Here is a 14,481-nt window from a genome sequence, read left to right on the forward strand (position 1 = left end):
GGAAAGATTTCTCACCTGCTTGTCAGGGCTGTTGTCATAGTCGTTGGAAATCAAGTACATTTGCATTCTTTGTATTAGTATCATAGTGCACAAGAATGAATGGTGAATACCCGGTACCCTACCCCACAAGAGTCAGTGTTTCACTATTGATTAAATTGCCAAGTGTTTTGTGATCAAAACACAAAAAGTTTTTCTTAGTTCTGAAGAGGAATTTTTTTCAAATACATCCTAGAGGGAAATTTTAAATGTAATGTTCAGCAACTTCAAACAAATAAAATGAAACACCACCGTGGTCTGTTTAAAAACTGCTTCTTCAAATGTGTATAGTATTTGACTTTTTGGGTGGTTTCTCATGTACTTCAGTACAAGAAGTACATGTACTTCAAAGACCCTACTATGGTTTGCTAGGTTTCTGTGTTAATGGAAACTGACGTTTGTAAGAGTTCCAGGACAAAGGTAAGAGGTAAGCATACTATTTATTATGTAAGGTTGGGCAGAAATTGGTGTTAGCTACTTCCCCTATTATACTAAATAACAAAGATGACAAAAACCACAAACTTACTCCTCCCTTTATGATAGGAAATACCTATACCTTTGTAAAATTCTTCTGCGTTTATTAGTTCTTGACACTAATAAATTGTTTTCCATGGTTGCAGTATTACAAGTTAAACACAGAGTTTGAGTTGGAATTGTTGTAATCGCTATTGTGTAAAGGAAAAATGTTTTTAGGGCATGCAGTTACAAGGTTTCAGTTCTCTAATAGCTTTATTAAAAAGTGATCTCTGAACTTGGGACAAATATTGGCATTTCCTTCCCCTGTCTTCTGTGGTCCAGCTATTTATAATAAGGCTGACTGTTGTCTCAGGTGTCTCCAGTAATGCAAAGGACAATTAAGAGTGCTTGGGGCCAGGTGTGTTCCTTTTTCTCTAGCATTTCCTCCGAACTTGTCACCATTTGAACTCTGGCAAAATAAAATCCCTAAAGTTGACACAAGCCATTTTGAATCTTGTCTTTGAGTAGAAAGAGAAACTGAGCCTATATTATCAGTTTTTCTCACCAGTACGAGAAACAACTCCACTCAGCCAGGTCTCAGGATCTTCTTTAATGCATTCCTCCTAAGAAAATAAGGTGGTTTTCAGGTTTACTCATTGACTTAAGTTTGGTCACTGCTTTTCTCTTTGGAAGGAATATTGAAGAATCTAACACAGTGGGGAGAATTACATCACAATTTTAATTTTGCTACATACTGAAAAAACTTTGGCACAACTACTTATCTAAACCATTTCTCTTTTTCTTGAAACAAAGCTTTCTGCCTAATACAATAACACTTAATTGACTAAAGCAGAATGGCAGTGTCATTTGGTTACTTTTTAAAAAATGGAGTAATAATTTTTTAGTAACATTTGGAGACACAAAAAAAAATTTAAAAACTTGTCTTTACAAAAATACTGTTTGTGCATGTAATAGAACACTTTTTTGGGTTTTAGGGTGTTTCTTAAGTGTATAATGTGAAGGAAGATCCCAATAAATTGAAACTCATTTGAGATCAATTACTCTTTTTGTTGTTCTTAACACATTAACTGCCACGTGAGTTGTATTTAACTCAGGCTAGTTTTGAGCCTGGGGCCTCATGAAGCAAAACCCTGCAGGTGGTTCATGAAAATCTTGTTGATGTTATTATTATAATCAATATTGATGATGTAATTCTAAAAACGTGGATTGCATTGCATATAACTCACAAACAGAAAATAATAAAAAATAATTAGAAATTAGAGAGGAGTAATATTAATAAAACACTGTGGCCCCAGAGAAAATGTTTTTTCTAGTGTGGCAGTCATTGTGTTAACTCAGATTCTCTTCCCCTTGGAAAAACACAGATGGAATCATTAAATTCCAGCAAACCCTTCAATGATAGTGTTAGTTTTTACATTGTGGCTACTTTGGACATTTAATAGTTTTTATTTGCATAGTATTCCATTTAATGAGAGATTTTCCTTGATTTTCCTTAAATCTTACATTCAGCTGGAATAAGTTTTACATGACTGCCACTATACAAATTGCTGTTGTATAAATGTAGAAACCGAGGTATAAGGGTAACATTTTTGCCAGAAGGGGGGAGGGGTTATGTGTTATGTTTTATTCTTTCAGTGAGTTACAACAATCATCCCAGGAAAGAGAATTATAATTGAAAGGAATGACACTATTGTAAGAATTCATTATGTTTTTTTATGTGGTTTTAATTCATACTTGACTGAGCAATTAGAAAAGGCTGACTCTAGATACTCTAATCAAACCAAATAATAGGCATCTGTATACAGTCACACTAGACATTTAAAGACCCAGAATTTAAACAAGTATTAATTTCATAATACCTGAGGCTTCTTCAAGAAGTATAATGGTGGCTTTCTTGTATTCTGAAGCATCAACTACCTTATAATTTGCTTTAAATGTTAAGTGCAAACTCAAAAGCATCATAAACATTTAGGCCCATTTAACAAGTTTATAAACTGAAATTACAGCCTTTGAATAAGACTTTAAATTGAGGCTACTTTCAGCATAGGAGACCTTTAGCTATTGAGATCAAAGTGGAAAAAAGCTCCTGTGGTCCCTGGATAAAAGAGCTTACTACTGAATTTCTTCACTTTTAAATGCAGAATAAAAAAAATCCTATCAAAGATACTTTCAGAAACATATCAATTCAATTTAGCTCTCACTATACTTCAACTCCAGGTTGGACTTTAATATACTATCATTGGTTTGGCCATTGCCTGTGACAGGGTCATGCAGTAGGTACTCAATAAATATATCAGAAACCAAAGTCATGTAAGGAATCTCCCAACTCACTCAGATTATCCTAGTGCACAGAAGGTTCAAAAACAAACTGATAGGTTCTATAAGGATTCCAAATTCAGTCCAGAACAGTACCAAAATGAACAGGAAGTACTGTGTTCTTTTTAATAGGTGAAAAATGTTAAAATAAACATATGCATTTCTTATCAATTATCATAATTAATAGCAATAATAGTTTGAAATACAAAGATAAATAATGACTTGCAGTGAATTTACTCAGTAGTTCACAATATCTACAATATTTAGCAGTCCAAATAGGTGTTAGAGTGACATTCAGTTTCTTGTGATATCTTGAAATATTTACATCACAAATCTGTCAAAACCTAAGGCAAGGCCGGGCATGGTGGCTCACACTTGTAATCCTAGCACACTGGGAGGCCGAGACAGGTGGATCGCTCAAGGTCAGGAGTTCAAGACCAGCCTGAGCAAGAGCGAGACCCCCCTCCCCACCCCATCTCTACTAAAAAATAAATAGAAATTATCTGGACAACTAAAAATATATATATAGAAAAAATTAGCCAGGCATGGTGGCACATGCCTGTAGTCCCAGCTACTCGGGAGGCTGAGGCAGGAGGATCGCTTGAGCCCAGGAGGAGTTTGAGGTTGCTGTGAGTTAGGCTGACAGCATGGCACTCTAGCCAGGGCAACAGAGCCAGACTGTCTCAAAAAAAAAAAAAAAACCCTAAGGCAAGTTAGGCAGCACTCGAGACAAAATTGCACCTATGTGAGAAGGGGAAAGAAATAGTTAAAAGTTTTACTACTCATAGTGTTTTCAGCCTGTGATTGCGGTAGTTTCTATAAATGTGGTAGGAGATATTTTCTTGAATATCACTTTCATGCCTCAAGCTAGTACTTACTTCTCTATCAGTTTTATCAGATGCTCACCCCTTGAAAGATACTGAGTTTTATACAACAGTCAAGGTTTTAGAAGCCTTGTTTGTTCAAACCAAATCTGTATTTTTCCAAGTCAAGTGTCATTTATGAGAATATACACACAATCCCCATCTTCTCTCAACCACCGGAAAAAAAGGAATGCTGATTATACGTGGAAAAGATTTTCTTTTGTATTTAATGCAGTGAATGTGTTGTCCACATTACCATTGAACTAAATAAACATCTGAAATTTGATACAATGAAACAAACAAAAATAGTCATCTGTTAATGGTTACTATCCACTAGATACATCTGTGGTTGTAGAATATCAGGCTTACAGACATCCAAATAGACATCAGCACAGAACATAAATCTCACATAAGGTATAATTGAAAGTTATTTCCAACAAATTATCTCATCAAACTTTCTGTAGTAACATCAACTTCATGGAGTATTATGTTTTAGCAACAAACAGTGATGGTGGATGTAAGCATGTCATTTTTTTAAACGATGCGCTAAATAAAGCATATTGAGGTCAAAGCCTTTCTGTAGAAAGGGAATTTAGACATTCTTTCAAGCATAGTGTATAAACAGATCAAAATAGTTCTATTATAAGAAATAGTATTTAACAACATATCTCTAAAATAAAAATACTTTAAAAATCAGCTTCAATGAGATTGAATTTTTAAAGAATCTTCCTTTAGAGTGAAATATATATTTCTTGCTTTCAGCTTTTCTACATTTTTTTTAGCATAACTCCCACCCCAATCTATTGTTAACAAAGTAGTGCAAAACCTTGTCTACAACAGTCTCCACTGAGTTTAATCCCCTACCTAGTTAGGGAAGTAAGATGTTCTTACCAACCAAATTATTTTTCTCCAGAGGTATGCTCCCTTGATATATCAGGGAATTAGATATAAAAACTATTAATACCTTAAGAGTCTTGGGAATACATTTTTTCAGTATCATTTCTATGGTAAATAGTGAAATATTTGTAAAGGCAATCCCCCCCACCCCCAAGCAGTTTATTTTACAAAACAGGTTTTCATGCATTCATGTTATCAAGAATGATTATTTTTTTCATAAATGAATGTAATAAAACACTGGCATATCACTTAGCACACTGCATTTTCCTCTACATTAAAATTCACACTTATGACAAAAATCATAGTATGCATTAAAGCATTTCAGTAACCTAATGAGAAAGCAGATTTTTTTCCCTCTGAGAACACTTGAGTGTTAAAATATTTTCAGATGCACAAAGGTATACTCTGACACCAAAAGCAATATGGATACAGTTTGCTAGCATTTTTGACAATTGAAATAAGTTGCTAATTTTCTAACTTGGTACAAATTAAAGTAGTGGTTGGTATAAAAATTCAGATAGGCAATCATTTATAAACCTGGCAGTATTTATGTTGTGTAGTCCTGTAGAGATTTTAAGGTTTTAGATGGAATGATAGAAAGTATGCAGGTTTTGAGTGTTGAAGATTTTCTTAAGAGGGGGTGAATGTACCTTCACTCACTAGCTTAAAATCAGCCTAGTCATACCTAAGTAATTTGCACAGGATTGAATGTCAGGATCTAAAGTCAGAATCTATGTTAAATTGAAATGCATCCGTTCCATTATTCAGGCTTTGGGATTTCCCTCCCTTTTGAAATGTATAAAACATAGAAAACTGTAATGGATTACTTTTCAGATAAAAAATAGTCACATTTAAAAAAAACTGAAATCAAATTGACATTTACAATTTATGTAGATTTAATCAGAGCACAGTTGAGTATTTAATCTAATATTCTGGTTCTTCCACTTGTAATTAGAGAAATGTGTATCTTCCACTGTTATCATTCTTACATTTGTTCTTTCAGTGTTATTATCCACAGCTAACAAGGCTTTCACACAGCAGTAGCTAAACCTTTATCAAGTTGAGTCTGTACAATAGAAGTATATTTTCAAAGACATATGCCTTTGTACACTATTTACAAATTCTCTCAATCATGATAAAAAGGCAAAATAAATAAAAAGCGGAAAGAAAGGAAATGCTGCTGAGGCTGAAGGCTTTTTCTTTTATCTTCCCAAACAGATGCTGGTCTCCTCAGTGCTGGGAGCTGGCTAGCCAAGATTGTTTTTCTTCCTTTTATATGGGCTATGAGAAGGATCTGGTTTCAGTTCTTGGTATTGCACCTGTTTAAACAGAGTTCAGAGAAAGACTGGTCAGGTGGCCACTTTCTGGCAAAGAAGGGAAAAAGCAAAGGAATGAGAGACTGTGCTTGGGGGGAGAAAATGCTCACTCTAGAAGTTGTATGGGATCTGCAGCTGGGAGGCAGAAAACAATAGACTGATAGAGCAGGAGTCAAAAGGAAAATCCTGCCAGAAACTACACGTAAGCCCCTATGTGAACTTTGGTAACGGGCTGGAGTCTTCACTGTCCATAACATATTACATTAAAAGCAAAACCACCTCAATCTATTTTGAAGGCCTGGATAATAGTTCTTTGCAATGTTTTGTTTGTTTAACACAGTCTTAATCTCCATCTAGCCACTCTAACGTCAAATCAAATGAAGAACTCAGCTGAAACAAAGGAAAAAGATACCACTGCAACCCAGCTTTAAGATTTTGATAAAAACCTTTCTTGGCTGGGCATGGTGGCTCACACCTATAATTCTGGTATTTTGGGAGGCTGAGGCAGGAGGATCACTTGAGCTGAGGAGTTCAAGACTAGCCTGAGCAACATAGCAAGACCCTGTCTCTACAAAAAATTAGCAGGATGTGGTAGCACACCCCTGTAGTTCCAGCTACTCAAGAGTTTGAGGCAGAAGGATCTCTTGAGCCCAGGAGTCTGAGGTTACAGTGAGTTATGATGCCATTACACTCTAGCCTGGGCAACAGACTGGGACCCTGTCTCAAAAAAAAAAAAAAAAAGTAAACCTTTCTTATTATACTCTGAAATCCTTTGAGTTTAATGCCCCTTAACCATCGACTATTTTCAAAGGATTTTTGAGATGTGCTTCAGATTTCAAAAAGCAGTCAGCACCCCCCCCAACTGAGCTGCAAAATATGCATGTTTATGACTTACTTAATTCATGCAAATTCTGGAAAGTGTTTTTCTCTTAAGTGTCCACTGGCACATTTTGCTTTCATCATTTAATATTCCTATTTCCTTTCCTCAGGTCATGGTGACTTCCCTTTATGAACTCTAGCTGAACTTACTTAGAGGCGAATCCTCCCTGTCAACGCTGGTAGGTTCTTTATATAACCTGCTTCCATTCTAAGTTCTTCTTGGATGTCTCCTCAAGTGGGCTAAATTGCTGGTTGGTAAAATCTGCTACAGGCTTTATTACTAACTTTACCTAGCTCTTCTAAGAGTTTGGAAATTAAAAGGATATAAAAGTTAAAACCCAGTGCCACACTATATTAAAATAATAGCAATAATAATGAAATCTACATACCACTTGTACATCTGAAGGGACTCTGGAAAGGAAGTCAAGTAGTTCATTGTTGTCAATTGCATACGGACTCCGAAGCTTTTTTGTAAATTTATTGATGCCTGAAGTGACAAACATCGAAATCCCCAAAGTTTAGAGTTATACAAAGCACATTTCTTGCAAAATTGCTTCAGTGATTTGAAGATCTAGCTTGTATGCTACCCCTCAGCCTGAGTAAGTGAACAAATATACCCAGTTTTCTCTCTCTCTCTTTCCCTCCTTCCCAGTTCAACTGCTGCTTTGTTTTTCTCTTTGCACTTCAGTAGCTCCTCCCAAGCAGGAAAGGCTATTTGGGTAATAAAAAGCCATACCTAGCAGTAATGAGCAATATCTTACTATTTTCCACGTTAGTATTATGGTACTTAGAACCCTTGCTTTAGTGTGTCGTTTATGATGAAACTTGTCTTCCTACATTTTAGACCTTTTTTGCCTTAACGATGTATTTGTTTCCCGTTTTTCAAAAGATACACCTTGCTGGGGAGGGGTGTGTGTTGCTGTTATGCATGCTAAATCTTTAGAAGACACATGACCTCGACTTTTTTCAAACCTGAAATGAAAGCATTTGCTACTAGCTTTACATGAAGTCAACACACTGGTAAAAACTGAGCCACAAACTAGAGAGCATCTTGGTTCTTGAGAGTCCATGTAGAATAAACTTCTGGAATCTTGATTTTGGTCTCTGTCTCTTCACATAAGACCCGTGTCTTAAATTTCTGACGATCACCTCTCACTAAACAAATAGTGTTCTTGTTTTGTTTTATTTGATGAAATAAGAGGCCCAAACACATTCTCTAAAATTACTTTTAAGACAGCCAATCAGGACTGGATGTGCTGGCTCACGCCTGTAATCCTAGCACTCTGGGAGGCTGAGGCAGGCGGATCGTTTGAGCTCAGGAGTTCGAGACCAGCAAGAGCGAGACCCCGTCTCTACTAAAAATAGAAAGAAATTAGCTGGACAACTAAAAATATATAGGAAAAAATTAGCCAGGCATGGTGGCACATGCCTGTAGTCTCAGCTACTCGGGAGGCTGATGCAGGAGGATCGCTTGAGCCCAGGAGTTTGAGGTTGCTGTGAGCTAGGCTGACGCCACGGCACTCTAGCCCAGACAACAGAGTGAGGCTCTGTCTCAAAACAAAAAATAAAATAAAAAAAGACAGCTAGTCAGTAAGGTCACTGCAGGTTACATAGCCACATGTCTGTCCTGGGCTCCAGGTTCTGAGAACGCGGGGGAGGAAAAAATGGGGCATTCATCACCTATCTCAACAGAGATGGCTCCATAAGCCAAAGGCAGGTCTGATTCTAGATAGGTTAGAGTTAATGAGGTGACACTCTACCCTGATTCCTTCAATAAAACATACCAGGAAGGAAAGATGAGGGCTCAAACATACAATAAGAAGCAAGAACATAGTAGAAATTTCTCTTCCCTTGTGTAGCGAAAGTGCTATCTTCATTGAATTTCTTAGAATTGTAGAATTAGGAAGGAAAAAATAATTACAATTTCCCCTACCTCCCACACAAGTGTAAAGGTAACGATAGTGATGATGAAGAGGACTCGCTCAAGATATGACAAGATGGGCCAAAAAGAATAGGGAAATAGGAATTTTGAAACAGGAGGGTTTGGAGAAATCAGACCTTGACTCACTTTATTACAATTTGTTTCTGTAAAAGTCTTAAAACTCCCCTTGATCTTTTTGCTTTCAGTGTAAGCACATGTTTTCTGAAGTTAAGACCCATTTTGGTTTTCTGCATTTTGTATAGGTTTAGCAATCTTAGGTGTATGTGTATGCAGGTGAGGGGCAAATAAAGAATTCTACTTCTCTCTAGTCTTGTTTATATATATATATACATATATAAAATCATTAATGTCATAGTTCGATATGTTAGTAGATCCTAGAGACTAAAAATTGAGTTTTCCAAACAATTTTTTCAGGCAAAAAAAAAAAAAAAAATGAATGCTGAAACTGACTGCCTCGTAAATGGACCCTAGGTACATAGGCATTGTTGGCATGTTGCATTAAAAATTGGGACCAAAAAAAGTCACTTTTAAAGTAGGTTTTTGTAGAAACATTTTTGTTTAATACATATAAGGTAGGGGGGGTTTTTTGTTTGTTTGTTTCTAAGGAGTCTGTAAATGCCAAGGACCCTTTTCCTGACTCCTAAAGGTGACTCTTAAACAAGTGGCCATGTATAGTACCACGTTTACATACACTTCCACAAGATAAAGTGCCACAGCAAAAAAGCATATTGTCCTAAATGCACCATATGGATCGAAATGCCTCTGTTTGTATATAAGTGGTGAAAATAAATCAGAGCAATATCTAGACAAAGCTACACTTGATATATGAGGAATCTGCACAACTACATGTTTATAGTATGATGAAGCCTGTGGTGCCAGATAAGAAAAATGCATTTTGCAGGTAGACCTAAATCTTTATACTGTTGTGATTTTTAACCGACCTGTCTCTTTTCATCATGGAGTAGCTTCATGACCATAAATATAGGGAACTGCAGACAATATAACTCATCCTTTAAACATAATTTGTTCTTAGCCAGTAAGACAGTTTAGGGAGGGGAAAAAAGGCTTTACTTACCCCAGACAAGGACAATGTATCTCAATGGAATGAAGTATAGGATAACTGTGAACACACAGAGGGCTACAATGGCCAGCCAGCTTAAGAATGGGACAGTCCAGTTGAAAGTACTGAATGAAAAATTAACACATCAGCAATCTGAGCACTTTACACCTTTTTCAAACAAAACTTAAAATAAACATGATTCTGACTAACTTGGGACCTAGTTAGGTTGTCAGAGGACACAAGCTAGTCATAAAAAATATGCTCAATTCCATGAACATGGGGCCCAGGTAAAGGGTCTTGCCACCAACCCCACCAGATTGTCCCAGGTGACTTCAGAGTCTAAAGCCATTATACTCCTTGGGTGACTGCCCACATGGAAAAAGATCTTTGTTTTTATACTGCTAGGATGAATACCCAACCTTGTTTTTGCCAAGTTTTCATAGTGGGGAATGCCCCTGGGTATACCATTCTTCCTTCTATCGACTCTGAGTATTCCTCACATTGCGAATAAAATGTTGCCAGCAATTGGTAGATTGTAGATGTAAATCTTATATGGCTGTGTAAATCCTGATTTTAGAATTCCTTAGAGGAATACTCCCTACCTTAGCTATGTTTCAAATGAAACTAGAAGTCAGGAAAGGGGAACAGAACGACGTGTAAAAATTGACCTGTCATCATTGCCCTTCTTCCCAGCAATACAGAGGTAATTAAGAAATAAAGTCAACTTCACTTACTATTCTCTGGCAAAGGTAATTGATAATATAGAGGGCTGGGTCAGAGAAGGCCATAAGACAACATGATAACAAAGAATAGAAATAGGAACAATGAATAGAAGTAGTTACAAAAAAAGATAGTACCAAGGAGAGATGGAAAGGAATTTAGAGGGACAAAAAAATGAACACAAAAAAGGATATAGAAAGTTTTTTAAAAGATGATGTAGAAAATCAGAGAAATGGAACACGTAGAGATTGTAATCAGTTAAAGGCTTTTTGTGGAGAAGCTCTGTGGCGAAATCTAGTAGTTAAGAGAATGACCAAATTATAAAGAAAATAGAAACACTACATGGAGCCTGCAGGGTTGAGTATATAAATATGGCACCATTTACAGGTGTACCATTACATTCCTTGAAATCTCTCCTCAGTGTTTAACCACTAAAGAGGAACTAACATATCATGTTGACTCTTTAGCACAGTTTAATGAAAAGAGCCAAGAAGTTAGCAAATCTGTATTCAAAGCTTGGATTCTGTTATATGGCTTTAAATGAGTCAACCTTTCTAACACTTGGTTTCCCCATTTATAACATGATAGCTTTTATTGTATCAAGGAAGACTGATTGTAATGGTAGCATATTTACGTGAATTAAGATGATATTATTAGAATTAATCAATTCCAGGAGCCTAAAGTATGGTATTTTTTCTTACAAGGCAGTGACAAGGGCACCAAAGACACTTTAGAAAAATATTAAAATTGTACATGTGGATAAATGTTAATGTTTTTTATTTCTTCTAATTTCCTGATAACTGTGTATTATTGTCATTGGGGTGGAGTTTGTCCAGGGCAATTTTGATCCAATAAAGGATCACTGCTAAAAGATTTTCTTCCTATACAGTGCCATAGCATAATACTTAAGAGTTAGTTGTTTCTTAGCTTTGTGGCATGTGGCTTGCTTTTTGTGTCTCTCTAGGTCAACTGTTTCCTAAAATTATTTTTTCTAGTAAAAAAGCCAACATGGAATTAGTCTGGTTGTCCTGTTTTCAGTAACCCTTGGGGTCTGGCTTTTTTGTCTTTGTGTTTTTCCTCTCCTAGTCAAGAGTGAGCATCCTTAACTGTCACCAAGTGAAGGAGCATGCCTTCCCTTCTTGATGGACACCTGTGCTTGCCTTGCTGCTTGTGGAGAGAACAGAAGGCTGAGGGTCTGCTGCTTTCCTGGGGCTCAGCTCAGAGCCATCCATCACACTGCTCCATGTGTGAGGGCACTGGCTCCTCATTCGGAAAACCTTCCTTTTGGGCAGCCCCACTGAAGGACTCTCTGTGTTCTCCGTACTCCTATTGGAAGGGTAAATGGCAAAGAATCCTCACCAGTATAGCCAATGTTGGAAAAATAAAAAGACTGCCCTTCTTCTATATCCATACTCTGCATCATGGAATCTAAATCTAGAAAATAATTTCCCCCAAAAAAAGATGCAATTCAAGAAAGTTCTGGAATGATTATTTAGTAACAAGATATTATTGAGTCTTTTCATTTTGTGCTTAAAGATTGCTTCTGAATCTGCTTTCTGGACAGATGCTTTTAATCCCATGTGATCCCAGAGGAGTTTCTCTTTTTTAGCATCCAAAAGATTGTTGTGCAGAAGAGATGGCTCCTACCAGACTCACTGGATCCTATGCCATATTCCTATACTTCTGCACAGAAAGTTCTATAAAACTCAGGTTTCCCCCAAGACTGGTCTACCATCAGGATCTGATCATAGCCCTCAGCTAACCATCATGTTTTCCAGCCAAGCACCTGTTCTGAGGCCTCCACCCGCCAGAATTACAAAGGAGCTTCTTCTTCTCAGGCATTCACTAGCCTGACCCAGGGTCTTCTGGTATAAATGAGATGTTTCTGTCAGGTATCAGCACACCATGTACCCCAGATAAAGGAGATAAAGGACAACAGTCAATAGAGAAATGCCCCAAATTTAGGGCTTCACACTGTGCTTCAGTGGATAGGTTGTGGAGGACAAGAGAACATTTTTAGACATGGAAATACACAGAGGAAGGAGGAGAGAGAATACATGTGGAAATCAGTCTTCAGAAGTCTTAAGACTGAATGTTGCTTAGAAGCACATTTGGGAGCGAGAGGGAAGCTGTTCTGTCTAATATAATATAAGAAAGTGGAAACTCAGCACCTAGGCATATGTGGAAATGTATTAAACAAAAATTATACAAAATAAAATGCATTATCCCTTGCAACATGAAAGGCACCGGATGAATGACTCACACTTTTAGTTTAAATAATTTACTCCTTTCAAATTCTGTGTATGCCTAAGGATCCAAATCTGCAGAACACTTTTGGTTATGAATAATAAACAATGAATAGATATATGAAACTAGGAAAATATAGACTTACATGGATATACAGCCCCCTTCTTGAATAGACCATTAGCAATCATTATGTAGGCCAATTTTCACATAATTTAGTAGTATGGGGCCTAAGAATATCTTTTAACTGGTAATTGTTGTAAATCTACCTTATTTTTATAAGTAAACTGCTTTTTAAAAGTATATTATTTTAAATAAAACACAAATAATAGAAGATTAAGAATATAAGTTTCTTAATTTTGCATTGAAGCTCAATGAAGCTCTATTTCCTTATTTTAAAAAATTAAGAATTCTATTTATTTAATTGTAAACCTTTTCTAAATGACAAAGCATTAGTTTATTTGACAATTATGATCTCAGCTATTTAAATACACAAATTTGAAAGAATTTAAGAATATTTTTTAGGGTACCATATATAATTTTTTTAATTCAGAGTAACTTGATGAAAATCTAACTAGACCAATAGTTATTATAGACCAATAATAAAAAGCAGGTGTATCTTGATTACCTGAAATCCTCATTTAGCTTGGATTATTTTTTTCCTATCACAATTTCATATTCCATTTAAGAACAAAGTCTTTCACAGTGAAAAATGTGCTAAAATTTAGGACGGTGTTATTTCTTTAAAGCTACAAGTATGACTTCTTTCCAACCAATATGTTCTAAATTTCAGGAAGGAAATTGACAGAACTTTCATAAAGCCAAAGACTGGCAGAAACAAAGTAAATAATGATGAAACTGAGCAATAGATCACCCAGAAGGAGTGTCCCCTGCCAAAAAGAATGTGGCATTTCACCTTCCAAGAAACAAATGGACGCCCTATCCCACAGAAGGCCAGGGCTCACGTGTCAGCATCACTCACTTCTTTATCCTTTCGCCAAAGGAAGCCACTTCATCTAGGATGTTCTGGACACTGACACATACTTCCTGGATGGCATAGATTTTATTTATAAATCCCTTTTTTTCACTGTCCTAAAATACAATAAAAAAAAGAAATTCTGTATGAGTAAAAGTATTCTTCAATGCTTGAATTCTTTGGGTTGTCCCTTTTTGCATTTTTCAAGTTAAATAAACTTCATCTTTGTGTGTATATAAATGGGTAATTGGAGCCCATGAAAATTTCAGGATATTAAGGGACAAGGAAGAAGGGGACCCAGCATCGCGGACCTGTGCTTACTATAATTATAGGAGGCTGCAAAGCAGGAGAGTCAGATTCTACTGCTCTTGCCTTGATGGACAGAAACATTTGGGGGTGGAAGGTGGTAAGAGAGAGGGCAGATCTCAAAATTACCAAACCTGGATTCTCCACTGATCCTGGACCCACCAGGACTATTTAGCAGACCCAGTTTCTTGACCCCACTGCCCAAAGACCTAAGTTTGGTCATGGCTCCAGATATTTTAGCAGCAGAGAATGCTGGATGCAAATGAGAAGATCTGTGATCAATGAAAACTGCAAAAAATTATAAGGTCAACTGAAATATACTCTGGATGCTTCCAAGTTCAGATACATACTAAGCTTCACCACCCTCCTAAAAATAATAGTCCTATATTTTATACAGTAGTATATGCTATATTAGGTCCTGTTTTCCCCTGTTTCTTCTTAGTTCTTCA

The 14,481-nt window shown here is 36.5% G+C and overlaps 1 protein-coding gene across 4 annotated transcripts in view; it reads right to left on the reverse strand.

Annotated features, from left to right (window-relative positions):
* Positions 1 to 3,892: 3,892 nt before the first annotated feature.
* MCTP1 (multiple C2 domains, transmembrane 1) overlaps positions 3,893 to 14,481 on the reverse strand; it is a 593,076-nt gene continuing 582,487 nt past the window's right edge. For 3 of the 4 annotated variants that reach the window (XM_012644776.1, XM_012644779.1, XM_012644778.1), the window contains 4 exons: positions 13,733 to 13,842; positions 9,802 to 9,911; positions 7,174 to 7,271; positions 3,893 to 5,908 (listed from right to left, as the gene is read on the reverse strand). In XM_012644776.1, coding sequence (XP_012500230.1) covers positions 5,837 to 5,908; positions 7,174 to 7,271; positions 9,802 to 9,911; positions 13,733 to 13,842 — 390 coding nt within the window. In that variant the 3' untranslated portion in view covers positions 3,893 to 5,836. The remainder of the gene's footprint in view (positions 5,909 to 7,173; positions 7,272 to 9,801; positions 9,912 to 13,732; positions 13,843 to 14,481) is intronic. The other variant, XM_012644777.1, reaches the window with a different exon arrangement.

Source organism: Propithecus coquereli, unplaced genomic scaffold, assembly GCF_000956105.1.
Source record: "Propithecus coquereli isolate 6110/MARCELLA unplaced genomic scaffold, Pcoq_1.0 Scaffold22, whole genome shotgun sequence".
NCBI classification, from domain to species: domain Eukaryota; kingdom Metazoa; phylum Chordata; class Mammalia; order Primates; family Indriidae; genus Propithecus; species Propithecus coquereli.